We start from the raw sequence: 27,394 nt of genomic DNA, 5'->3' as shown, positions 1-27,394 counted from the left end.
CTCGGGTCGGGCTCCTTAGCGGTGTATTGTGGGATGTGCGGCTACTGGGAGCCGAGCCTCCGCCGCCAGCCGCCTCCCGGGCAGCAGCAGCAGCAGCAGCAGCAGCGGCGGCGGCGGCAGCAGCTCCGGGCCCGGCAGCCGCGGCGGCGGCGCCCCCCCCTCCCGGCCCCCCGTCCGGCCGCCCCGGCCTCGGCTCCCGCGGGGGACACCATGTACTGGCTGGCGGCGCAGGGAGGCCGGCGCCCGGCGGGGATGTAAGCGCGGCTCGGGGAGGGAGAGGCCGCGGTCGGCAGCCGGGCGGCCCGAGCCCCCGGCCCCGGCCCCGGCCCCGGCCCGGGCTCCGGCCGAGCGGGCGGGCGGGCGGGCGGCGCCAGGCCTGCCGCGAGCCCAGCGCGCGAGCCGGGCCGAGCGAGCGAGCGAGCGCCACGCCGGGCGGCCGGGAGGCAGGACGGGCACCATGGGCCGGAGCCCGCGTCCTCCGGACGCCCCGGGCCCCGCCAGCACGCACCGGGGGCCCCCGGGAGCCCCTCGCTGCCGCCCCGAGACGGTGGCCGAGCGGGCGGGCGCCTAATTCTCCCGGAAGGGTTATTCTCTCGCTCTATTCTTATTTTGGGGGGAGCCAGCGAGACAGCTCCTTTTGGGGCGCGCTGGTAAGGTGGGAGGGGGTGGGGGCTGGACGATTTGATTCTTTCGCGTGTGTGTAGAAGCGGCCGCCGCCGCCGCCGCCGCCGCGGCGGAGACGACAACAACTTGCTCGTTTTCAGGTTGGGTTAACGGCATGGAGAACAGTCACCCCCCCCACCACCACCACCAGCAGCCCCCGCCGCAGCCCGGCCCTTCGGGCGAGAGGAGGAACCACCATTGGAGAAGTTACAAGTTGATGATTGACCCGGCTCTGAAAAAGGGGCATCATAAACTGTACCGCTACGATGGGCAGCATTTCAGCCTGGCGGTGAGTAGCCGGCGCGCCTCCCCGCCGCCCCCACCCACCACCAGCCGTGCCCGGGGCGGAGGGAAAGGGGTCCGAGCTGCCCAGGGACCCCCCCTTCCGACCACCGGGCCAACTGTCAGCCGGGTCCCCAGTCCTGGAGTTTGACAAGTGCCTGGAGAAGGGTGGGGGGGGGGGTTGGCGTCTGCCTCTGCCCCTGGGGAGTGGGACCAGCCCTCCCATTCCGCCCCGCCCCCCCCCATTCCTCCCCACAGATGTCCAGCAACCGCCCGGTGGAAATTGTCGAAGATCCCCGGGTCGTTGGGATCTGGACCAAAAACAAGGAGCTGGAGCTGTCGGTGCCCAAATTCAAGGTAGGACCCCTCCCCCCCGACCCCACGGTCTCTCCCCGCCTCCCCAGTCCCCGAGTTCGAAAATAACGCCAGTTCTGCCGGAGCCTAGCCTGGTTCTGAGTTCCCGCCGTCCATGGCCAGGGAAGTTTTGGCGGGGAGGGGGAGATGGCAGCGAGAGGGGTATCCTCTCTCAGCTACTGTAAACAGAATAACATTCAGTGAAACTGTAATCAAGGATCTGATACAGTGTCCTGCCGGGCCAGCTGGGGGCTCCGGGTCCCCACCTGGCTCCTGCTAGCCCCCGAAGCTTGGCCTAGGGACCCACCCCCCTTCTCAGTCTTGTGGCTTAAGAGGGGACAACTTCATAGACCAAGGGTTCACTCCTGACCCGGCTGCAGGGAGAGGAGGCCAGAATGGGGGGTGGGGAAAGAGAAACTGTTTCTTTTTCCCCTTTCCTTTCGAACCCAGAGGACTTCCACGTTCCAAACGATTTAATCCTCCGCTTCCCGGGCCCGCCCGCGTGCATTTTTTTTTTCAAAAAAAAAAAAAATTATTTTTTAACCTTCATTGTTTTCATCGGGCACACGAGTGGGGAATGTTGTGTTTCCCTTCGGTTTCAATGTTCTCCAAACTCCCTCCCCCCTCGTTCCTGCCAGATCGATGAGTTCTACGTGGGCCCGGTGCCTCCGAAGCAGGTGACATTTGCCAAGCTGAATGATAACATCCGAGAAAACTTCCTGAGGGACATGTGCAAGAAGTATGGGGAGGTGGAGGAGGTGGAGATTTTGTACAACCCTAAGACCAAGAAGCACTTGGGCATTGCCAAGGTGGTCTTTGCCACGGTCAGGGGAGCCAAAGAGGCCGTTCAGCACCTGCATAGCACTTCGGTCATGGGCAATATCATCCACGTGGAGCTGGACACTAAAGGTGAGTGGAGACCCACTTGGGACAAACTGCGATGGAAGGGCAGTGAGACCTGTCACTACGACTCCTTTCCCTCCCAGAGCCCCTCTTGCAGTGTTAGGGACCCCCCCAACAGCCTTTTTTTTTTTTTTTTTTTTTTTTTTTGCCCCCTCCTGAGGATAGAGTCACATGGAGCTAAATGTGTTGTCTGTTGCTAGGAGACAGGCTATAATTTACCAAATGTGCTGTCCTTGGCTACTGCATGTACCCCTAGGGACCACCCAGAGGCTTCCCCACCACTGACACCCCTGCGGGCCCCTCCTGGAGCCCTAGTGGCCTGGGTTTAGGCAGTCTCCAGTGTTGCCATCTGTGTTAGGGGAAGAGGCAGGGTTTGTTTATTTGTGGGAGCTGAGAGGGAGCCACTAGAATGCCTTTAAATACATATAGAGTAGGTCCTTCAACTAAAAAGGGAATCCTCCAAGGATCCAGGGTCCCCCCCTCCCCCATGCTGCCCCTTCCTTCTGGAGTGGGAACCAATCTGGGCTCAGAGTGTGGTTTCATTGATAATGTTCTGATAGAGCTGGGCGGGCTGCTGTGGGTGCTCAAGGGTTGACACTGTGTCTTCCCTCCTCTCTCTTAAAGAGACAGCAGCACCTCCCATGCGCCGGGAATCCCGCTCTGTGCTCACTCTGAGCTCACTGCTGGCAGAGTGGGGCTGGGGAAGTCACCCTTCCTTCCTTACATTCCTGGGAGGCTTCTTCTCGACCGGATGGAGGGGCTTGCAAGACTCTAGGGCATCCCCCAAAGTTTGCCTGTGGCCTCTCTAGGGAAGTTCCCACCCATATGAAAGAAGGTGCTGGGTGCCCCAGGACCAACCTGCCCTGTGACTGGGCAGGCACTGTTGGGTCCGGTGCTTCTTGAGGTTTTCTGGGAGACACTGTCTGGGAAGGCTTAGATGGCCAGCTTCCAGGAGTTTTGTGAGCATGGTGTTTAGAGGCAAATGGCACACCAAACCCAAACAGGAAAATCTAAACCTTTCTTGTGCTTTCAACGATGAATACATATTGATTAGGTCTCTAAGACCTTGCTGGGGGCTGTGGAGGGATGCTGGAACTGGGTGGGCACCGTTATCCCACAAACTCTTGCCAAGCCCATATCTAGTTCTGAGTTTCCTCAGGGCACAAGCCTGGGTTCCTGTCTCTGTCAGGGGAGTACAGACCCTTCAAACTCTACACATCCCTTGTGTGGCTGCAGTCTCATTTCTCCCTGAGAACTGAATGTGGAACCTTCTTCCCTGTCACATGCCCATTTTAAGGAGCAGCCAGCTCTTCCCAAAATTTCATTTCTGAAAAAAAGGAAGAAAAAAAAAAAAGTGGGAGGCCCTCAGAGACTGCCAACTAACTTTGTATTTCAAGAAAGAGACCAGCAAAGTGTAAAGTGTAGCTCAAGGAATGTGCCTCCTTTGCATATGTAAGCAGCTGCCTCAGAGGGCTCTATAAATATCAATAATCTGGGGCCCCAGGGTCTATAGAGGCCTCTCTCTGCTGATGGGGGAGGGTTACCAGACAGGGCCCAGTGGGACCAGCCCGGCAGAGCTGGGGAGGCCTGGTCAGCCAGGTCAGCGGAGCAGGCCCATGGAATTCACAGTAACATGGTACTAGACTGTGTTTTACAAACTCTGCTGGTCACCTGGCCTCAGATAGTTAACAATAAAGTGAACTGTCACCTCTGTGTCACTGGGTCTCTCCACCTGCTACAGGCTCTGGCTGTTAAGTGGGAAAACCTGACTCTTTTTTCAGGTGCTATGGCTCAAGTGACAGGGAGAGGCTCTGTGTTGGGGGTGGAGTTTCTGTTTTGGGGGGAGTCCCGGCCCCACAGAGGATTAAATTCTGAATCTTAGGGTCAGAAAAATCATACAGGTGAGCAGCTTGGTTGAACAGATCGGACTCCTCAGTGAGGTACAGAGAGGTGGTTCCCCGGTCAGGGTCACAAAGCTTCTCAGGCTTGGGGGTCTCAGGCGCCAGGGGCCCATAAGCCAACCTGTGGGGTCTACCCCATCCTGGAGCCTCCCTCAATCCTTCCTCCCTTGCCCTTCCCACAGGGGAAACCCGCATGCGGTTCTACGAACTGTTGGTCACGGGCCGATACACACCCCAGACCCTCCCAGTGGGTGAGCTGGACGCTGTCTCTCCAATCGTGAATGAGACCCTGCAGGTGGGTTTATTACCATTCAGCACCCTCCCCGCCCCCCCCCCATACTCACACTCATCACCAGCTTCTGATGGGCCCTTCGCCCCCCATTCACCATCTCTAGCGTTGGACGCCAGAGCCTAGGAGGCAGAGGAGCCTGGTCTTGTCCAGCCTGGGATTCCCACAGACCCACAGCCCACTTAAGGCTTCGTGTTAATGCTGAAACATTGCTGTGTCTGATGTCCTGGGCACTGCTCTAGCCCTGCCCCCAGAAAGCAGACCTTAGTGGTCCCCATTCCCAGAGCGAGACTGACGTGACTCCTTACCCAACCACTGCCTCCTACCTAGGGCCACCCTCACACAGGGAGATTCTCAATCCAACCCTTCCCTGGCATCAACTCACCTACCCTCAGGAGTAGCTTTTCCAGAACGCAGCCTTCACCGACTTGTTGGTCAGCTAGGTTATTCATTAGGCACTTTTACCGTGTCACACGACTTAATTCCTAAAACATTGGGAGACCAGAGGGAACAGGACCCTTGGCCACCCCCTCACTCCCCAAACTATAGTTCTCCCTGCTGGAAGATCCTTGATTTCTGACAGTCTGAGACGGGAAGGAAATCCCAGTTTAAATCAAGACGTCAGGATCTTCTCTTCTCTCTGCTTTAAGGATTAGAAAAAACCCTCAAGGTTCTTTGGGGATAGCTGGCTATCCTATGATTAGAGAAAAGTTAGGACAATCCAGAAGCTCCTCTTCGATCTCCTACCCCTCCCCACCCCCCTTCTTCCACCATGCTGCAGTTCTAGAGTGACCAGATTGGCTCTGAGATCCCCAGAGTGTAGGGGGAAAACAGCCCCCATCCATTGCATGCAGCCCCCTCCAGCAACCTCACTTGTCTCTCCCTCTCTCTCTCTAGCTGTCAGATGCTCTGAAGCGCCTCAAGGATGGTAGTCTGTCTGCAGGCTGTGGCTCCGGCTCCTCCTCGGTCACCCCCAATAGTGGTGGGACACCCTTCTCGCAGGACACGGCGTACTCCAGCAGCCGCCTGGACACCCCCAACTCCTACGGACAGGGCACACCGCTCACGCCACGTCTGGGCACCCCCTTCTCGCAGGACTCCAGCTACTCCAGCCGCCAGCCCACACCCTCCTACCTCTTCAGCCAGGACCCCACGGTGACCTTCAAGGCCCGGCGCCACGAAAGCAAGTTCACAGATGCCTACAACCGCCGCCACGAGCATCATTATGTCCACAACTCCTGTGCGGTCACCGCAGTGGCCGGGGCCCCAGCTGCCTTCAGGGGCTCCGTGGACCTCCCGTTTGGGGCAGTCAGCAGCAGTGGGGGCAGCAGTGGCCCTCCATTCAAGGCCCAACCACAGGATTCGGCCACGTTCGCCCACACTCCACCGCCTGCCCAAGCAACCCCCGCTCCTGGAGTCACGTTCAAGTCGGCTTTCTCTCCATATCAGACCCCTGTGCCCCCTTTCCCCCCACCCCCTGAGGAGCCCACCACCACAACCACCTTTGGGGCCCGTGAGAGTGGGGAATTCCGGAGAGCACCTGTGCCCCCACCCTTGCCACCCACCGAACCCCTGACCAAGGAGAAGCCAGGCACACCGCCCGGCCCACCGCCCCCTGATGCCAACAGCATGGAGCTGGGTGGCCGGCCGACCTTTGGCTGGAGCCCTGAGCCTTGTGACAGTCCAGGCACACCTACGCTGGAGTCCTCACCTGCGGGGCTGGAGAAGCCCCACGACAGCCTGGACTCACGCATAGAGATGCTGCTGAAGGAACAGCGCACCAAGCTGCCCTTCCTTCGAGAGCAGGACTCGGATACGGAGCTGCAGATGGAGGGCAGCCCCATCTCCTCCTCCTCCTCCCAGCTCTCCCCACTGGCCCCCTTTGGCACCAACTCCCAGCCAGGCTTTCGAGGCCCCACGCCACCCTCCTCACGCCCCTCCAGCACCGGCCTGGAGGATATCAGCCCCACGCCTCTACCCGACTCAGACGAGGATGATGAGCTTGACCTGGGCGTGGGGCCCCGCCCCCCTCCGGAGCCAGGCCCCCCGGACCCTTCTGGTCTTCTGGGCCAGACAACTGAGGTAGCCTTGGACCTGGCTGGAGACAGGACCCCAACCTCAGAGAAGATGGATGAGGTACCACCATGTCTGTCCACCTCTGTCTTGGATTGGTTTTGTCTATCTTGTGTCTCCCTTTCCTCCTTTGAAACGTTATCCCCTCGGGACAATTAGCTAAAACACAGAAGTAACAGGGTTAGGGCAGCTAAAATAACCGGTCAAATACAGAGAATAAAAAGCGAACGCAAAAAGCACCAGGGGCTGTGACTGAGCAGCTGCTTTGGCTCTGAGCAACCTAGCAGCCATAGAGAGAAGGGAAACATGACCTAGTTCTGTTGCTCTCCTGTTAGGTATGGGAAGTTAAGACTTTTCCTAGGGATCAATTCTGACTTGAGCTTCTTTGGTAGGAGTTTGCCGAGACCCCAGATAGTATGGACTATGGTAATGGTTCTGGATCCCCTTGTCTGTTGGGTCGCCTGAGGGTGATCAGGGCTGATCCTGACACTCAGGCATATTTGGGGAGAGGGATTAGCCAGAGCATTGTTAGGCTAGGCCAGATGGGAGCTCTGGAGCACTGTCTCCTAGAACCTGGTGCCCTCTGGAGAGAGGAAGCCATGGTGGGCAGGGAGGGCATTGAATTTTCCCTTAGCTTTTCCTCTGTTTCCAGGAGTCGGGACTTAAGGGTTAGCCTAGGGGGAAGGCCACAGCCAGAAACAGGCAAAACTGACCATTCTCCAGCCTCTCCTCAGCCATAGATCTTTATCTGGGGCCTTATTACCCAAATCTCCAGCCTCTGGGTTGGGGTGGGGGCTGCTGTGTGCTACGATCCCTTGGAGGGACGGATTAGGTCATCTTCCTTGGCTCTGCTCCTCCCCACTCCTGGTCCAGGCACCTGTCCTGGTCCTCCTGAAGACCTATGTTGGAACCTGCGCGCGCAGCGGGCATGAGCAGCCAGGGGCTTAGACAGAGCTCTGTGCCCTTGTGGGCGGCAGGAGGGAGGGTCCCCCCTTCCCAGGCCCTTTGATTAGGCAGGTTTGGCTGCCTCGGGGAGGAACAGAGAGGAACTTGGCCTGCCCTGGAGGGGACTGCAGGTGGCCGGGGCTCCAGGGGGCCTCCAGGCAGTTCTGGGGAAGTGGTTTCTGGTGCCAAGGGGTCCGGGCAGGAGGAGTTGACAGGTGTGCAGAGGTGGGGGGCTGGCAGCCCTGCCATCTTTTCTTCCCTTCCTCTCTGCTGCCTGGGCTTGGGGGATGTTTACCATGCTGACAGAATGGTCCGGGACTGGGAATCCCAGGGTAGACGGAGGGACTGGGCTCTCCCATCATGTCACTGTAGGGAAGCGGGAGACTGAAGTCCAAGAGAGATGGGGTCGGGATGTCCCTAGATCTTAGCGGTAGAAAGACCAAAGTACAGATAACCTCCAGGTTGGCCCTCGGGAGCCCCCTGCCGGCAGCCTGGAGAGCAGCACCCGGACTCCTCCAGACTGAACCTGGAGGGAGTCCCAGCTAGCTCAGGCTGAAGACTCCGGAGACAGAGCAGGGGCACCACTGAGGGAGATTCCCTCTCTTCACAGAAGCTGGTGGTTAAAAGTTCAGGCTCCAGTCCGTGAGCCTGGAAACCCAGCTCTGTCGCTTACTGGTTATGTGACCTTGGGTAAGGCACTTTCCTTCTCTGAGTCTCAGTTTCATCGCCTGTGAAATGGGACGGTGGAAGTACCTGCCTCACACGGTCTTCGGCTTAACTGAGGTGCCCGCAAGGGAAGCTCCCGGCACCGCGCGCGGGCTGGTGCTGAGCAGTGTGCGCTCGGCTAGTTCCCGCTGGTTCTCACCCCCACCCCCTGGCGCCGGAGGGGCGGAGGGAGGGGCAGGGCCGAGGGCTGGAGCGCAGGATCCCGGGTCTCCTTGTGATTGGCTGGCCGCGATGCCGGGTTAACCCTCTATGTGCTGCGCTCGCCTCGCTGGGCGCTGTCCGGGACTGATCTCCCTGGCGCTGTCCCGGAGTATCGGGCTGAGCCTGCCAGTCCCTCCTGCTGCATGTGCGTGCGGACCTTTAGAGAGAGAGAGAGAGAGAGAGAGAGTGTGTGTGTGTGTGTGTGTGTGTGTGTAGTGGGGGTCTAGCAAAATCCTGAGCTTCCTACTGCTGCTGAAAGTTTAGTATTCCTCTTCTCCCCGCGGGCGCTCCCCCCCATTTCCCTTTGAGGACTTCCTCACCTGAAGATTTGACCTCTGACCTTACAGCCTGTACAGACCGCGCCCCCTCAGCCTTCAAATGCATTCCCTGTCTGTGGCAGCCTACAAACGCTCTTGTCACCTTACCGAGATCTTCTAGGGCAGGGCCTAAGCCACCTTCTCACCTCTTGTCCGGACACAAAAGCCTGGGGGTGACGTAACTCTCCTCTCCCCACCCCTGCTTTGCCTTCTCACTCCAACCCTACCAGGTACACCCCAATGCCTCCTTCCAGTTCCAGGCCTGTGTCCCAATGTAAAGGGGCCCTTGCCCATTTCGGAGCTGGGGTCATCCTTGGCTTCCCCACTGTTTGTCTGGTACAGTGAGCGTTCCTGGATTCCATTCGGCAGGCATCCTGAGCTTGAGTCCCAGCCTTATTTCTGACCGGCTGTGCCTCCTGGGCCGGTGGCTTTTGGCTCTGTTTCCTCACTTGTCAGAAGGGATTGGAGTAGAGCCCCACCTTGCAAGGCTACAGTGCTGATGTGAAACAAGGTGTTGTGCAGTCTCAAGACCAGATGAAAGATTAACTAAGGAAAATAAAAAGACATACCTCCTATTTATGCAGCCTTAAAACTGCTAACTCTCCTTGCTCAAATGTCACCCTTGCCACTGGGCCCTCTTTGCAGCAGTGAGGACAGCAGGCTGACTGGGAGCCTAACTGGTTTGAATCCTGACTCCATCTCTTATTGGCTCTGTGGCCTTGGGCAAGTTACTTAAGCTTTCTGTGCTCCAATTTCCTTGGTAAAAGAACAGCCTTAGAAAGATACCGAGCACGTAGGAAGCACTATAGAAGTGTTAATTATTAGTATTCTCCAATTACAAATTGAAATAGAATCTCTCAAGCTGACATGGAATCTGTTTCCCTCTTTACACCCTGTCCCCCTCCCCAGCTTTCTTTTCCTCCAAGGTGGGCCCTATATTTCTCCTCTTCATCCAGGTTTTCCTGTGTCTCTACCCTCTAGAAACTTAGCTCCACAAGAGCAAGAATTGTGTCTGTCTTGTTCAATGCTGTGTCCCCAGCACCTAGGACAGTGCCTGGCACACAGCAGGTGCTAAGCAAGTGTTTACTGAATGAATGAATGAATGAATGAATGAATGAATCCTCCTAAACCAACTGGCAGGTATTAAGATACCCATAATGCAGATGGGGAAACTGAGGCTTAGCAAGGTTAAGTGACTCCCCAAAGCCACATGGTCCAGAAGGGAGGGGACTAGGACCCAAACTGCAGAATCCGTGTTGCTCATTAGTCTTGCAAAAGGCTTCTCGAGCTTTCTGGTGTTTGGAAGGGGCTCTAGGAGCCAGCTTGGCCTCCCAGGCACAGCCTCACCGCTCTCCCCGGCTCTCCCCACAGGGCCAGCAGTCCTCGGGCGAGGACATGGAAATCTCGGACGATGAGATGCCCTCAGCCCCCATCACCAGCGCCGACTGCCCCAAACCCATGGTGGTGACCCCAGGGGCGGCAGCTGTGGCAGCCCCCTCTGTGCTGGCTCCGACGCTGCCGCTGCCCCCACCCCCGGCTTCCCGCCGCTGCCCCCACCCCCGCCGCCGCCCCCACCACAGCCAGGCTTCCCCATGCCCCCGCCTCTGCCGCCTCCCCCGCCCCCCCCGCCCCCCGCCCACCCAGCTGTGACGGTGCCCCCCCCACCCCTGCCAGCACCCCCCCTGGTGTCCCACCCCCACCCATCCTACCACCGCTGCCGCCCTTCCCTCCGGGGCTGTTTCCCGTGATGCAGGTGGACATGAGCCACGTGCTGGGTGGCCAGTGGGGCGGCATGCCCATGTCCTTCCAGATGCAAACGCAGATGCTGAGCCGTCTGATGACTGGCCAGGGCGCCTGCCCCTACCCGCCCTTCATGGCCGCTGCTGCCGCGGCCGCCTCAGCCGGGCTGCAGTTTGTCAACCTGCCGCCCTACCGGGGCCCGTTCTCCCTGAGCAATAGCGGACCGGGCCGCGGGCAGCCCTGGCCACCGCTACCCAAGTTTGACCCGTCAGTGCCGCCACCAGGCTACGTGCCACGCCAGGAGGACCCACACAAGGCCACTGTGGATGGCGTCCTGCTGGTGGTGCTCAAAGAGCTGAAGGCCATCATGAAGCGTGACCTGAACCGCAAGATGGTGGAGGTGGTGGCTTTCCGCGCCTTCGACGAGTGGTGGGACAAGAAGGAGCGGATGGCCAAGGTAGGCAACGAGTGCGGGGTGCCCCCGGGCGGCCGGCAGGCACGCTCTCTTCCCCCGAGGGACACTGATCCCCGTAACCCCCAAGTAGGAAAGCGTGAGTGTTACCTTCTAAAGCTTGTGTGTCCGTGACGCGGATGTGTCCTTGCCGCATGTAGCCTGCTCTGCAGGTGAGGAGGTTGAAGTTCAGTGAGACGGAGTTGGGCGCTGGGAATGTCCGGCAGGCACGAAGCCCAGCCGACTTGGTGGGAAGGAAGTGCCAGTTACTGGGTGGCTGTCACTGTTGAGGGAAGGCAGGCTGCTTAGGGAGGGCCACCCACTGAGGAGGTGGGGGTCCACCGGCAGCACCATAACCATGGTGACAGTCCCCCCCTCTCTCACACCCCAGGCCTCTCTGACCCCAGTGAAGTCAGGCGAGCACAAGGATGAGGACAGGCCAAAGCCCAAGGACCGCATCGCCTCGTGCCTGCTGGAGTCGTGGGGCAAGGGCGAGGGCCTGGGCTATGAGGGCCTCGGCCTGGGCATCGGGCTGCGCGGGGCCATCCGCCTGCCCTCCTTCAAGGTCAAGAGGAAGGAGCCGCCGGACACAGCCTCTTCTGGTGACCAGAAGCGCCTGCGGCCCTCAACCTCTGTGGACGAGGAAGATGAAGGTATGTGCGCCCCCTCACGCGGCGCTGGGCTCTCCCGTGTTTCCCCAGCCCAGTTCGGACACCCCTCTCTCCCCTCAGAGTCAGAGCGAGAACGGGACCGGGATATGGCGGACGCCCCTTGTGAGCTTGCCAAGCGGGACCCCAAGGGCGTGGGCGTGCGGCGCCGGCCAGCCCGGCCGCTGGAGCTGGACAGTGGCGGGGAGGAGGATGAGAAGGAGTCGCTGTCGGTGTCCTCATCGTCATCGGCGTCCTCATCCTCGGGCTCCTCCACGACCTCACCCTCATCCTCGGCCTCTGACAAGGAGGAGCGGGAAAGCACTGAGGAGGAAGAGGAGGGGGAGGAGGAGGAGGAGGAGGAGGAGGAAGAGGAGGAAGAGGAGGAGGAGGAGGAGGAGGAAGGCCCCAGGAGCCAGGTCTCCTCCTCCTCGACCTCATCCACATCAGATAAGGTACCTTCGGGTTGGGGAGGCCTGGGGTGCTGGGCCAGGTGAGGGGGGCCCTTCTGCTCGGGCTGACCTCCCCTCTCCCTCCCCCTCCCCCAGGATGATGACGCTGAAGACAGCGATGAGCAGGAGGAGTCTGAGAATGAGGACGAGGACATAGCCCTGTCAGAGGCGAGTGAGAAGGAAGAAGGGGACTCGGACGGAGGTGAGCGGTGTGGGCCGAGGCACCTGGTCTGCCCCAGGGCCCCCGTGCAGAGACCAGAGCCCGAGCAACTTTCAGCAGTACTTCTGGGGCAAGATTTCTTGTCTTTGAAACGTGAGCTCATTAAAACATGCACAGGACTCGCCCTACGATTCCATTTGTATGCAATGTCCAGAACAGGTCCCTCCACAGAGACAGAAAGTAAGCTAGTGGTTGCTTGGGTCTGGGGATGGGAGGCTGGAGGGGTGATAGCTAAAGGTGTTGGGTCTCTTCTTGAGCTCATGAGAGTGTTTTGGAACTAGAGATAGTTGTAATGTACTAAATACCACTGACTTATTCACTTTAAAATGGTTCGTTTTATGCTACGCGGATTTCGCCTCCGTTTTCTCTTTTTTTTAATTTATTATTATTTTTTTAATGTTTATTTATTTTTGAGACAGAGAGAGACAGAGCATGAACGGGGGAGGGTCAGAGAGAGAGGGGGACACAGAATCCGAAGCAGGCTCCAGGCTCCGAGCTGTCAGCACAGAGCCCGACGCGGGGCTCGAACTCATGGACTGTGAGATCATGACCTGAGCCGACTGAGCCACCCAGGCGCCCCTCGCCTCCTTTTTTTTTTTTTTTAATTTTTTTTTTAACGTTTATTTTTTTTGAGACAGAGAGAGACAGAGCATGAACAGGGGAGGAGCAGAGAGAGAGGGAGACACAGAATCCGAAACAGGCTCCAGGCTCTGAGCTGTCAGCACAGAGCCTGATGCGGGGCTCGAACTCACGGACCGAGAGATCATGACCTGAGCTGAAGTCGGACGTTTAACCGACCAAGCCACCCAGGCGACCGCCTCCGTTTTTTTTTAAATGCTGACTAGTTAACACGCAGGCGCCCCGCCCCCCTCGCCCCCGCCCCGAGATATCAGGGCCGCGTTCAGCCTGGGCGCCATCAGTCTGAGATGTTTGGGGAAGCATCTAGCCGGAGCGCACAGCAGACACTGAAGGGCTCATGCCTGTGTCCCCTGTGTCCCCTGCCCAGAGGAGACGGTGAGCATCGCCACGTCCAAGGCGGGAGCTGGGTCCTCCAGCGAGAGTTCTGAGTCTTCTGAGTTCGAATCAAGTTCCGAGTCCTCGTCGTCATCCTCAGAGGATGAAGAGGAGCTGGTGGCAAGGGAGGAGGAGGAGGAAGAGGAGGAGGAGGAGGAGCAGGAGGAGGAGACCGCAGCAGCAGACGAGAGTATGGTTCCTGCCGCTCCCGATGAGGACTTTGAGGAGGATGTGGCCACGGGGGCACCTGTGACAGAGTCCTCGGTCATGGAAGGGGAGGTGGACATCGAGGCTGAGGACGGAGCTCCCGAGGAGCGGACATCCGTGCTGGAAGAGCCCCCCTTGCCTGTGTGTGTCGAAGAGCTGGCAGGCTGCAAGGAGCCCTCGGAGGAGCCGGGCCTGAAGCAAGAAGGGGCCAGGTTGCTGTCTCCAGAGCCCCCTGCTGGAGAGACGGAGGCCCGGCCCCCGCCTTCCCCGGAACCTGCCCCAGGTAACACCTGCAGCCCGCAGCCCGTCCCCCCACCCCCCCACCTTCTCCCCTCCCCACCCCCCACCCCGGTTGAGGTGGTGGGGATGGAGGCAAGATGTCCTCACCAGCAGAATGAGCCCAGGCTCCTTTGGGTAATTCGTGTAACCTTCCCAAGCTTCAGTTTCCCCATCTGTAATGTGGGATCAGTGGTATGTCCCCCATGAGGTCGTGCGGGAGGGCAGAGTGAGATGACATAATGTGCCAGCACGGAGCCTGGCACCCAGCCGGAACTTCAGATAGCTGCCTGAGAGAACTGCTCCTGTCACCGTCCCTCAGTGCCACATTTCCCCACTGTTTGCTCCTTGGACCATTAGTCCTATGAGACGCTCTCAGAAAGGTGTGGCAGGGGTGGGGAGCAGGTGTATATGGTCATTTTAGTGACAGGCAGGTGGGGGAGGCTTGGGGTGCTGGGCCAGGTGAGAAGGGCCATGGACACAGCATTCTCTGCCACCTTGATGGAGCCACACAAAGCATATTAAAGGCTGTAACATACTGTCCAGTGGAACTTTCTGCAGTGATAGAAACGTTCTTTATCTGCTCTCTCCAATATCATAGCCATTAAATACAATGTTGCTAAGGGCACTTGAAATGTGGCAAGTGCCTACTGCCGAGCTGAATTTGTAATGTTATTTAATTAACTTAAACTTATGTAGCCACTGTGTGGTCAGTTCGATCCTCGGATACATCCTTCGGGAAAGAAACCTATTATACTTTGTTTAATTCTGTATTGTTTGGCTACAGAACCTCAGGTCTTTGAATATTGCCATAGGTATGTATTAAGCCTATGTTGTGTCCCCAGTACTGTTTTAGGCACTGACAATACAACAGTGGCCAAACAGACAAAAGTATCTGCCTTCATGGAGCTTACATTCGAAGACAGGGTGATAAATGACAGAAGATAAGCTAGAAAATATATTATATGACGATGGAGATAAATGCTGGGAGAAAGGCACTGACAAGTCCTGCAGAAAAAGGGACTTGTTGAATTTTATTCAATAGCAGAGCCCATTTTCTGGATCCATGGGACGTTCCCTGTTCACAAGAACACCATTCTAAGGACGTAACGCCAAAGGCTAAGAACCATATCTCCTACATCTTTAGCTTATCAAGCACCCACTGTGTGCCAGACATTGGGCTGGGCACTAAGAAGCCTTGAGTGGTTTAGTTGTGGGGGGACGGTCCCCACACTCACAGAATGCCAGGGGGCCCAGAGGGGTGTGAGGTCGGGTATCAAGCACAGAGTAGGGCAGCATAAATAGGGCACCACGAGATGTTTGACTCCAGTAATAACGGTCTGGTTTCTGCCCACCTCTCTGCAGAGGATGACCTGGAAGTGGCGCCCGCGTCCCCTACGCTGCTCTCCTTACCACTGCAGCCGCCATTGCCACCCCCTCGACCACCCCGGCCGCCTAGCCCACCGCCAGAGCCCGAGACCCCAGAGCCCCCACACCCACCCGTCCCTCTGGAGCCGCCTCCCGAGGAGCAGCCCCCGCGTACTCCGGGTCTCTGTGGCAGCCTGGCCAAGTCACAGAGCACAGAGACGGTGCCGGCCACGCCAAGCGGGGAGCCCCCGCTGTCAGGGGGTAGCAGTGGCCTGTCACTGAGCTCCCCGCAGGTGCCCGGCAGCCCCTTCTCCTACCCATCCCAGTCCCCCAGCTTGAGCAGCGGGGGCCTCCCGAGGACACCTGGTCGGGACTTCACCTTCACGCCCACCTTCCCTGAGCCCGGCGGACCTCTGCTCCTGCCTGTCTGTCCCCTCCCAGCTGGCCGGCGCGATGAGCGGTCTGGCCCCCTGACCTCCCCGGTGCTCCTGGAGACGGGCCTGCCTCTCCCCCTGCCCTTGCCCTTGCCCCTGCCCCTGGCATTGCCTGTCCCTGTCCTGCGGGCCCAGACGCGGGCCCCCACCCAGCTGCCGCCCCTGCTGCCTGCGCCCCTGGCCCCCTGCCCACCCCCTATCAAGAGGAAGCCGGGCAGGCCCCGGCGATCCCCGCCGGCTGTGCTCTCCTTGGATGGGCCCTTGGTCCGGCCACCAGGGGGGGCCACCCTCGGCAGAGACCTCCTGCTCCTGCCAGGCCAGCCACAGACCCCTGTCTTCCCCAGCACCCATGACCCCCGGGCCGTGACCCTGGACTTCCGGAACGCGGGGATCCCGGCCCCCCCTCCCCCTCTGCCCCCCCAGCCTCCTCCGCCCCCACCTCCACCCCCTGTTGAGCCTACCAAGCTGCCCTTTAAGGAGCTAGAGAACCAGTGGCCCTCCGAGGCCATCCCTCCAGGCCCCCGTGGGCGCGATGAGGTCACCGAGGAGTTCATGGACCTGGCCAAGGTTCGGGGGCCCTGGCGCCGGCCGCCTAAAAAACGCCACGAGGACCTGGTGGCCTCAGCCTCGCCCGAGCTCTCACCACCGCAGCCCCTCTTCCGGCCCCGGTCGGAGTTTGAGGAGATGACCATCCTGTACGACATCTGGAACGGTGGCATCGACGAGGAGGACATCCGCTTCCTGTGTGTCACTTACGAGCGGCTGCTACAGCAGGACAATGGCATGGACTGGCTCAACGACACACTCTGGGTCTACCATCCCTATATCCTAGACGACGCGGTGGGGTCCTTGCCCGCCTCTCTGGGCCCTGTCTCCCACGACACCCACGAAGGCAGTCGCCCGACTCCCCACCACCTACTGAGTGGCGTCTGCTGGCACCGTGCCAGGCTCCATGTGGAGTCATCACTGGCACTTTTAAAACACCTTTTCTGTGCCAGGCCCGTCTCACCCCCAGAGTTAGCGGGTCTCAGGGCCAAACGTAGCGGCGTGATCGCACAACATCAGAGTAGCAGAGGCTGATGGAGGGCCAACTCCTCCTGGCCCCCCCCCCCCCCATCACCTAATTTGATCTTCCCAACAGGTCAGTGAGGTGGGAGCTATTCTTCCCATTTCACTTATATGGAAACCAAGGCTCAGAGAGGTTAAGTGACCTGCCCAAAGTCACACAGCTATGACGTAGCAGAGCTGGGATTTGAACCCAGGCAAATCTGGTTCCAGAGTCTGGGCTCTTAACCATGATGCTAATCCTGATAGTTGTGTTACCAGCACAGACAGAACTATCAAGTTGGAGCTGTCTTTATACCCCTTATACCAAACTAGTTTACTGAGCACTTCCTCTGTTCCAGGAAGTCTGCTAAGCACCTGAACGTGTGTAATCATTCAGAGAAGCCTTGTTATTGCCCCAGTGCGCAGGTGGAAAACTGAGGCAGGAAGCAGATAAGAAATACACCCAGGACCGTGCAGTCAGGTACCCCTGACAAGAGTTCTGACCCTCAGTGGAGGTGGTGTAGGTGTGGGGGGTGGAACCTCCTGGAAATTAGCCTGAGGGTAGAGAGGCCAGGCCCAGTGGGGCTGTCTCTGGAAGGACTGGGAGGGGCTTTTCAAGAATGTCCATGTGGCCCTTGACCCATACCCACCCACCAGCCTCTCTTCCGCTAAGAAAAAGAAACGGGACGATGGCATCCGTGAGCACGTGACGGGCTGTGCCCGCAGCGAGGGTTTCTACACCATCGACAAGAAGGACAAGCTCAGATACCTCAACAGCAGCCGCGCCAGCACCGATGAGCCCCCGACAGACACCCAGGTACTGCCCTCAGGTGCCTGGACACTGGAGCCTCCCAGGCTGCCGTGGGTGGGGACCTTCTGGAGGGGGGCGTACCAGGCGGCATGAGGGGTTGTGGGGTCAGAGGGGCTGGCACAGGGGGCGTTAGGTGTTAATTCACCCGGGTACCCTGGTTGGAAAGGTGAGGCTAGGCTGGGAAGTGGGAGCCTCTGAGATTTTCATCAGGGATGTGAGCAGAGTGGAGTTGTGTTTCCAGAAGTTTCCTTCTCTCCTCTTTAAATTCAGCAAACGTCTCCTGAGTGCCTGCTGTGTTCCAGGCACTGTTCTGGGTCTACAGCAGTGAATAAAACAAAATCCCTTCCCTCACAGAACTTCCATTTTAGCGGGGAGGTGGGAAATGATCAAGCGAACAAATAAACAGAATTCCAGGTGGGGAAAACAGGAGAGGAGGTTAGGGACTGGGGAGTCAGAGGGGTCACAGAAGGTGACAGTTGAGCCAGACCTGAATGAAGTAAAGAAATGAGCCACGTGAATAACTGGGAGAGACCACAGAGAAGTAGAAAAAGGCTTCAATAAAAAGTTAAAACAGGAGGGGAGCCTGGCTGGCTCAAGTCAGTAGAGCGTGCCGTTCTTGATCTCAGGGTTTTGAGTTCAAGCCCCATGTTAGGTGTAGAGCCTACTTTATTAAAAAAATAATAATAAATAAAGGTTAGGGGCCTGGATGGCTCACTCAGTCGGTTAGGCGTCCGACTTCGGCTCAGGTCATGATCTCATGGCTCATGGGTTTGAGTCCCGCATCAGGCTCTGTGTTGATAGCTCGGAGCCTGGAGCCTGCTTCGGATTCTGGGTCTCCCTCTTTCTCTGCCCCTCCCCTGCTCATGCTCTGTCTGTCTGTCTCTCTCTCTCAAAAATAAATAAACATTTAAAAAAAAACACGTTCTTTTAAAGTTAAAACAGGAGGGGGGATGGGGTGCCTGCATGGCTTAGTTGAACATCTGACTCTTGGTCTCAGCTCAGGTCTTGATCTCCGGGTCATGAGTTCAAGCCCTGCATTGGGCTCCACGCTGGGCATGAAGCCTACTTCAAAACAAAACAAGACAGGAGAGGGGGTCACTAAGTCTGGAAGTCATGCTTTTCAAGAATGACTTGAAGTCATGCACAGAGTGAACAGGATGTGCAAAGGCCCTGAGGTGGGGGGGGGGGGGGGGCGCGGATCTCAGTGGTGTGAGAAAGGAAAGGAAAGACTAGCTGAGACCAGAGACAGAACAACAAGTCCTCAGAGCCCTGGAGGCTGTGGTGATGAGGTTAGATTTGTATTCTGTGTGTGACAGCCACATGAGGGCTTCCAGAGAGAGGGTGAGGGTGACGTGGCTCAGCCCACGATTTTCAAAGCTTACGCTGGCTGCTGTGTGGAGAGTTGACCCCAAGGGTCCACAGGGGAGACCATGCACAGCTGCTACATTTCCCAGTCCAGACATTTGGGTAGGTTCAACTTGATTTGCTGTGAGAAAAAAGTGGATGTTTTTGAAAGAATAGCAGGAACAGTGGGATATCGGGAAGCCAAAAGGACAGCACTGGGGGCTGGATTGGCTGGAGGAGACCAAGGACCTGGCTGGGATGCAGCTGGGTCTGGCTTGGGGAACTAGGGAGCTGGATGCCAAGCTCTGCGGTGGGAAGCTTGCGTTTTGGGGTTTGTGGAACATCCAGGGAGTGAGGTCTTTTAGGCAGTTCGATATACGGGTGCAGTAGAGAACTTGGGGCAGGGGAGAGACTTCCAGTCATCGGGATGGAAATGTTCATGGGAGGTCACGGCAAGGAAGAGCTCACCCAGGGAGAGGGCAGGAGGGCAGAGGACGAGGGTGGCCGAGGGAAGGAAGAGAAGGAAGGGTGCCAAGGAAAGGGCCATGATCTCGAAAGCCTGGGGAGGTCGGAGGGCCCGTGGTGAGAGCCACGGGGGACAGGGTGGAGGGACACGCACCATCTTGTCTCCCGGAAGTGGAGTTCTTTCCAAGTCTTCTAGCTGGGACAGGAGAGACGGCAAGTGTGAAGGGAAAGTTGTGTTGTTCTCTGACCGGAGGCCGTTGAGGACGTTCACATTCTGGCAGGAAGGACCAGGGAAGAGGAGAGGGGACAAGTAGGGATGGGACAGGCACGGCCAAGCCCCGAGCAAGGAGGCTGAGAAGGTGGGACGACAGGAACCCGGGGCTTAGGGTGTGATAGGGACCCCGGTCCCGGTGCCACGGTGAGCAGGGTGGTCCCACCCCTCCTGATCCGTCCCCCCGTCCCCCTCACAGGGCATGAGCATCCCGGCACAGCCACACGCCTCCACTCGGGCCGGCTCGGAGCGGCGTTCTGAACAGCGCCGCCTCCTGTCCTCCTTCACTGGCAGCTGTGACAGTGACCTGCTCAAGTTCAACCAGCTCAAGGTGAGGCCGGGCCCCACCCAGGGCCGCCGGGTGGCAGCGGGGCTGAGGCCAGGCCTTTCACCTCTCAGCTCCTTCCCTCCCCCAGTTCCGGAAGAAGAAGCTCAAATTCTGCAAGAGCCACATTCACGACTGGGGCCTGTTCGCCATGGAGCCCATCGCGGCTGACGAGATGGTCATTGAGTACGTGGGCCAGAACATCCGCCAGGTAGGCACCGCCCGGCAGGCTGGGAGCAGGGGTGGGAGCGGGCCGGGCCAGCCCCGACTGAGGCCTGCTCCCGGCCAGGTGATCGCGGACATGCGGGAGAAGCGTTATGAGGACGAGGGCATTGGCAGCAGCTACATGTTCCGGGTGGACCACGACACCATCATCGACGCCACCAAGTGCGGCAACTTCGCGCGCTTCATCAACCACAGCTGCAACGTGAGTGCCTGTCCGGAGGCCGCTGCTGCCCCTGCCGCTGTGCCCGAAGGGCCCAGAAGCTTCTGGCACGGAATCGGCATGGCCTCCGTCCCAAGCTCTGGTTGCCCGAGGGTGATGGAGGCAGGGTGGGGGGGAGGCCTCGTTCGTACACCGCGTTTTGCTCCCCTGAGCTTCAGTTTTCCCTTCTGCAAAACGGCATGACGAGACTCGAGGTGCTCCGAAAGTAGTCCCCCTCAGTTCCCTCCGGAAGTAGTCCGCTCAGTTCACTCCGGAAGTAGTCCTCTCAGTTCACTCCGGAAGTAGTCTGCTCAGTTCACTCCGGAAGTAGTCCGCTCAGTTCACTCCGGAAGTAGTCCGCTCAGTTCACGTTTACCCAGTTCCTCCTCCGTGCTGGCCTTTTGCTGTGCCGCCGGCGGTCATCTCGGCCCTCGGAGGCCTTCGGTCCCGGGGCGGTGCTGTCCAGCAGAACTCTGTGAGCGGCACAGCATCCGTACTGGCCACTGTTGTGGTACCGGCTGCTCGTGGGGTTGAGCACTTAAAATGTGGCCCCTGCCACTGAGGAACTGACTTTTGGTTTTTGGGGTTTTTTTAACCTTTTTTTTTTTTTTTTTAATTTTTTTTTTCAACGTTTATTTATTTTTTGGGGGACAGAGAGACAGAGCATGAACGGGGGAGGGGCAGAGAGAGAGGGAGACACAGAATCGGAAACAGGCTCCAGGCTCTGAGCCATCAGCCCAGAGCCTGACGCGGGGCTCGAAATTACGGACCGCGAGATCGTGACCTGGCTGAAGTCGGACACTTAACCGACTGCGCCACCCAGGCGCCCCTTAACTTATTTTTTAATGTTTGTTTATTTTTGAGAGAGACAGAGACAGAGACAGAGTGCGAGCAGGGGAGGGGCAGAGAGAGAGGGAGACACAGAATCGGAAGCAGGCTCCAGGCCCTGAGCTGTCAGCACTGAGCTCCACACAGGGCCCGAACCCGTGAACTGGGAGATCATGGCCTGAGCTGAAGTCAGACGCTCAACCGACTGAGCCACCCAGGCGCCCCCTGAGGAACTGAGTTTTTAATTTCATTGAGTTTAATTTTAACTTAAATAGTCTCACGTGGCTAGTGGTGACAGTGGTGGATGGCACTGGTCCAGGGGGCAGTGAGTGTTGACAACAAGGGGGGTTCTCACGCCGGAGACAGGCACAGGGAGCTTCAAACAGGGGACAGGCTAGTTCCAGAGCAAATATGCCCAACTCTTGTTTCGAGTCATGACCTTGCTACTTAGCAAGTGACTGTAGGCTAGTTAGTTAACGTCTCAGTGCCTCGGTTTCCTGATCTGTAAAACAGGGATGGTAATGGTCCCTCCTTGTAGGTTGTTGGGAGAACCAATGAATTCTCTCTCTTTTTTAAATGTTTATCTATTTTTGAGAGAGAGAGAGACAGAGCTCGAGCAAGGGAGGGAGGGCAGAGAGGAAGAGGGAGACACAGAAACCGAAACAGGTGCCAGGCTCTGCGCTGTCAGCACAGATCCCAGTGCGGGGCTTGAACTCACAAACCGTGAGATCATGACCTGAGCCGAAGTCGGACGCTTAACCGACTGAGCCACCCAGGCACCCCAATGAGTTCCCTTTGACACAGCGGACACAGCTAGCTCTCACGACTGTGACTGGAGCATCACTGAGGTCAGTAGGGACTTCCTCTTGCCTCCGTGTGGCACCTGAGGGTTAGGAGGGGATCACCCAGGTGGTAGTGAGTGGGGCAAGTGTTCCGTTGAATGAGGCCCTGAAGGGACAGCAAAGCGGACAGTAGGGATGGAGTAGGGGTTGAGAGGGCGGGTAAGAGAATGAGGTTGGCAGGCTTGGGGTGGCCAGATCACTCAGCCTTGCAGGCCGAGCTGAGAAGTTTCTCTAAAAGCCAAGCAAGCGGGCCACTGTCAGGTTTCGAGCCATGAGACCACTGGGTCTGCTCTTCCTTTGGAAAGATTTCCCTGGCTGCTGGGTCAGGAGTAGATTATCTCAGAGGACAGCGAGGTAGCGGGAGCTGCTGAGGTCCAGCCGAGTGATGAGAGAGACCTGGCTGGGGCTGCGGCAGTGGAGGTGAAGGGCAGTAGACAGAATCAGTAGGTCCTTTGGAGGGAGAACCCTCTGGGCACAGCAGGGGGCCAGAGCCAGCCTCGGTGTAAGAAGGAGGTGTGGGAGACGGCTGCTTGGGGGCCTGGGCGCCCTCCAGTTGAGGTTTGAGCTTACTGAGTCAAAAACGTCTCCCGGAGCTGCCGAAGGCAGATATCAAGCAGACACTTGGATTTCTGGGTCTGGAGCAGGGTCCAGCAATCCTTTTCTTTAAAAGGCCTGATAGTAAATATTTTTGGCTTTGTGGCCCAGACAATCTCTTAGCAACTCCTTAACTGCCGTTGTAACAAAAGCAGCCTGTAGACAGTGTGTAAATGAATGGGTGTGGCTGTGTGCCAGGAAAACTCGACTTGCAGTAACAGGCAGCTGCCGGCCGGGGTTGGCTGACCCCTTCTCTGGAGCTCAGAAGTGAGGCCTGAGCTAGAAATACAAAAACTTGGAAGTCGCCTGTAGTGTAAATGGAAATCGCAGCCCTGGAGAATAATTTAGTATCATCACCATTGTCATCATTCTTATTTATTATCAGAGGCAAGGGGAGCCGGGGGCCTGGAGCAGGTGGCCAGTGGAAATGGGGGGCAAGACGCAAGTTAGTCAGGCTTTGAGCATGGAGCGTGGTCGGGTTTGGGGGGCCCGGGTTGGGTGCCTGGTGGGTCATTGGCTCACCCTCCCCTCCCGCCTCACCCACAGCCCAACTGCTATGCCAAGGTGATCACGGTGGAGTCGCAGAAGAAGATCGTCATCTACTCAAAGCAGCACATCAACGTCAATGAGGAGATCACCTACGACTACAAGTTCCCCATCGAGGACGTCAAGATCCCCTGCCTGTGCGGCTCCGAGAACTGCCGGGGGACCCTCAACTAGGCCCCGCACCGGCGCCCCGCAGAAGGCCGCCCGTGCTGCCCTGGGGCTCCCGCGCGTGGAGCCCCTGGCCCCCGGGGCCCAGCCCCACCTCCCACCCCCATTTCAGGTGCTGTCCCCTACCCAGCGGCCATGTCAGGGCCTGGCGCCCCCAACACTACCCCCAGAACCCAGCGCAGCTCCAGCCCCTCAGTGGGAAAGGGCTTCTGTGTCTCTCGGCCCATGTCTCTTTGGTTTTTTTAAAATGCTCCCTTCAGGATTTTTGTTCAACTCCAGCGTAAACTTCTCTCTGTCCGTGTCTCTCGCTCTCCGTCTCTGTCTCTGTCCTTCTCTTTCCCGGTCAGCCTCTATCCACGAATGCTGCTATGTTGTTTTGTCTTCTCTTTACTCTCTTCCTCGTCGTAAGAAAAGACATTTTAACCGTTGAAATGTGAAGGCAGAATCAGAGAGCGGGGACCCCTGGCGGGGGCTGCAGAGGCCTCGGTATGGTGGTGTGTCGGCCCGCGTCCCGGAACCCCCGGGCCAGGGCGCTGGGCCAGGTGCTGCAGAGAGGAGGGGGGTCAGCCCCAGGCTGTGACCTCAGAACACTACGCAAGGCCCCCTCTCTGCTGGCAGCGACTCAGTGAGGAGAAGACACCCCCCCTTCTGTTCCTTCCCCAGCAGCCTGGGGGCGCCATTTCCCCTAGCAGACCCTGGTGGAGCCAAGCTGGTCCCAGGCAGGAATTTCTCCTCTGGGCTCTCCCTGCCACCCCACACCCTGCCACCCCCAAAATCTTGGGTTCAATGTTTACTTTCTCATTCGAATGCCAGCAATGAGGGAGCCTCCCGGAGGCCCCAATGTGGGCGTGGGGGCACTGGGAAGGGTCCTGTCTACTCTCTCCTGCTCTCACCTACCCCCCAGGGCAGGAGGAGGGCCTCCCAGGGCAGGCGGGTCCCCTTGTCCCGCCACTTCGGGTCTCTGACCAGATGCGTGTGGCATTTTTTTTTTTTTTTTTTTTTTTTTGTCTATAAGCTTCACCTGCTTGCCCCTGGCCCACACCCAAACTCACCCTGCCAGCAGCCCCCTCATCCCAAGGAGGCAAGAGCATATTTATTTTCAGAGTGAGATTATTCTCCCAGAGAAAGGAAAATCTTGGAGAAGATTTTTAAAGCTCAGATCTAAGTCTGACAGTTTTTTGTTTTTTATTTTTTAACTCCTTTTACCCTCTTCCCCATCATCCTCTTCAGGGTTTATTTCCATAGATTTTTTTTTTCTTGTGCGTGTATAAAATCAAAACGAAGGGAAGAAATAGGTTTTTGAAGTTCAGAACCAACTTCTGTATATAGGCTGCCATAAAGGACTTTTTCTCGGGAACATTGTTTCTTGTAGAAACATGTGGGGAGACTTTTTTGCTCATTTCTTTGTATTTCCAAAAATCTCTCTCTCTCTCTCTCTCTCTCTCTCTCACACACACACACACACACACACACACAAAAGCAAGTCCCTCACACCCCAGAAAGCAGAGCAGGCATGTAAATAATTTCTGGAAAGTGACTGTTGTGACCAGGAGTCCTCACCAAGACGGGAGAGCTCCCAGCGGGGAAGCCCCCACCCTGCGGATGGATGCAGGCCCGGAGCCTCTGGTATCTCAGCTTGTGTCAAGCTTGTTATCATGTAAATTCTGTACAAAGAATTGTTATTTCTCTCTCTCTCTCTCTTTTTTTTGTCGTCGGTGGTTTTGTTGTGTTCTTTTTTTTTTTTTTTTTTTTTTAATTTCTTTACCCCATGCCCTCTCTGTTTGAGATTGTGCCCACCAGTTTCAAGGTCGAGGTCGATGAAATCGGGGGCATTAAGACACAGAGGAGGGACCTGGGCACAGCGGTGACCTTCTCTTCCGTTTGCGGTTTTCTGCCTAATTGTGCAACTGAGGAAATATTTATTTTTCACATGAGGAAATGTGTAGTTTGTAGAGATGGTTGATTTAAGTTACTTGTGCGGCCCCCAAGGGGCTGCCTTCATTCTCTCCCTTCTTCCCATAGAAGTGGAGGGGGATGTGAGGAAACCAGGCTTGGGGGCCACCCTCGTCCCTCACCCTGGCCTCACCTTGCCCAATGGGCCAGGGGCTGCACCCTCACCGGTACCCGGGAACCCCCCGCCCCACCCCCAAAATGGTTGGCCATATCCAGAAACGTGGCTCGTTTTTCTTTCGATGACTTCATTTTCATTGAACAAATCTTTGCTTTTGAAAAGTTGGGGGTTCCTTTTTTTTTTTTTTTTTCTTGTCCCTCCCTCTCTGCCTCTCTCCTCCTGCAAAGAAGAGAACCCATAAGTTTTAGGGATGTTTGTGCATATAGACTCTGTCATCCGTACGTAACTTGTTTTGAAGAGAAGTGTTTCCGTTGTGGGTGTGTCTTGTTGTAAATATTTGTTCATATTTTTGTGAATTCAATACTATGTACCATTGTATTATAGTAACTTTTATAAAGCAAACCATAAATATACTGACTTTTCTTACAGATACGCCGTCTCTCTTGCTCTCCTCTCTCCCTCTGCTCCTCCTCCTTCCTTTCTGATTAGGTACACCCTGCTCACACGGAGGTGGGCTGGCTGGGCTCACGAGGTACAAGGAGCTAAGTGTGGTGTGGTCCAGTCAGACCCGTGGTTCTTAAACTCCGAGCCTGTTAGGTGGATTCTGTGAACTGGGCCAAGTTATAGTCAGACCAGAACTTTTAATGCTTTGTCGGTTTGTTTGTTTTTCAGATTATTTATTTATTTTGAGAGAGAAAGCATGAGCCAGGGAGGAGCAGAAAGAGGGAGAGAGAGAATCCCAAGTAGGCTCTGCACTGTCAGCGCAGAGCCCAATGCGGGGCTTGAACTCACGAACCTTGGGATCATGACCTGAATCGAAATCAAGTCAGACGCTTGGCCAACTGAGCCACCCAGGCGCCCCAAGTTGTTTTGTGTGTGTGTGTGTGTGTGTGTGTGTGTGCGTGCGTGTGTATGCGTGTGTGTGCGTGTGTGTGTTTGCTTTTTGTTTTTGTTTTGCCTTCAAGTTTTGTTTCTAGAACTTTAAAAATCTTAGGTATCTGACACTGCTAAAGGTTTGCAATTAGGAAACAAGCTCAAATATCCTATTGCTATCACTGGAAGAAATTGGAAAACTGGTAGGTATCTCAAAAATGTGTAATACTCCCTTTAAGGAGATAGCCCTCTAGTTTGCATTTGAGGGGAAAGGAACTAATAAAATAGTCACAAGCTGAGCAGCATGAAGTGTAGCCAGTGTTATGGTATCCCAGATCTTCTGTGCCCCGTGGGTCTCAACCCTGCCTGATCCAGTGGTGGGGTAGCCCAGGGGCCCGTGGAGAGTTTGTTAGACGATATCCACTTACCTGGGAGAAGGACGGACGCAAAACCTCAGCAGTAAACAGCACGACTGAAAAAATGCCATACCTCACTCTTTACTAGAGAAACGCAAGCTATACCACGAAATGGTCAATGTTGGCGAGGCCGGGGCAGGGGGCACTCGTGCACCATTAGTGTAAGCTTAAATTGCGGCAAAGTTTGGGAGGAAAAATCAGATACAAACAGCTTCAAAGTGCACATAAACCTGCACAAATGTTCCACTGTCTGCAATGGCGCCTGAAAGCCACAAGCAGACAACAATACGTACAAGGATGTTCTTTGCAGCCTCACTCGTGAGCAGAAGAAACGAAGGCGGGGGAGGGGTCCTCGGTGGCGGGCTGTTTTTCGGAAATGTACATCTGGACAGGTGAGCACCACTGAAGGTGGACTCGGGGGGGAGGGGGGGTGGTGGGATGGAAAAGGCTGAGGGCGGAACTGAGCCAGGAAAGGAAAAGAGCACCTGCTGGCCATTCTTCTGTTCATTCACCGGCATCACTGAGCACCTACTATGTGTCAGACGGTCCTCTAAGTGCTGGGGGTATAGGAGCAAAGAAAACACATTCCCTGTCTTTATGTGATTGTGTTCTTGTGAGTGATCCAAGCAGACATAAAGAATAAATGTGGTGGTGGTGTCTGGGTGGCTCAGTTAAGTGTCCAACTCTTGATTTCGGCTCAGATCACGATCTCGCAGTTTGTGAGTTCGAGCCCCACATTGGGTTCCACGCCGAGAGTGCAAAGCCTGCTTGGGATTCTCTCTCCCTGCCCCACCACCACTCCTCCTCTCTCTCTCTTTCTCTCTCTCCCTCTCTCTCAAGTAAACTTAAAAAAAAATAATAAATGCCATGATAAAGGAGAAAAACAGCTACAGAAAGGGGAGATCA

At 56.8% G+C, this 27,394-nt stretch overlaps 1 protein-coding gene across 1 annotated transcript; it reads left to right on the top strand.

Annotated features, from left to right (window-relative positions):
- SETD1B (SET domain containing 1B, histone lysine methyltransferase) lies at positions 1-25,629 on the top strand. Its single transcript, XM_045459693.1, is given in 19 exon segments — positions 1-254; positions 765-952; positions 1,204-1,302; positions 1,938-2,208; positions 4,286-4,398; positions 5,290-6,528; positions 10,026-10,188; positions 10,191-10,330; positions 10,333-10,851; positions 11,237-11,498; positions 11,577-11,947; positions 12,041-12,146; positions 13,171-13,668; positions 15,027-16,286; positions 17,161-17,327; positions 19,601-19,732; positions 19,818-19,937; positions 20,016-20,153; positions 22,961-25,629. Coding segments are annotated over 18 exon segments (5,946 nt in total). The 5' UTR covers positions 1-254; positions 765-778; the 3' UTR covers positions 23,135-25,629.
- The last annotated feature ends 1,765 nt before the right edge of the window (positions 25,630-27,394 follow it).

This window comes from Leopardus geoffroyi, chromosome D3, assembly GCF_018350155.1.
Source record: "Leopardus geoffroyi isolate Oge1 chromosome D3, O.geoffroyi_Oge1_pat1.0, whole genome shotgun sequence".
NCBI classification, from domain to species: domain Eukaryota; kingdom Metazoa; phylum Chordata; class Mammalia; order Carnivora; family Felidae; genus Leopardus; species Leopardus geoffroyi.
Note: the sequence above shows the minus strand (reverse complement) of the source record. Positions and strands in the feature narration are given on the sequence as shown.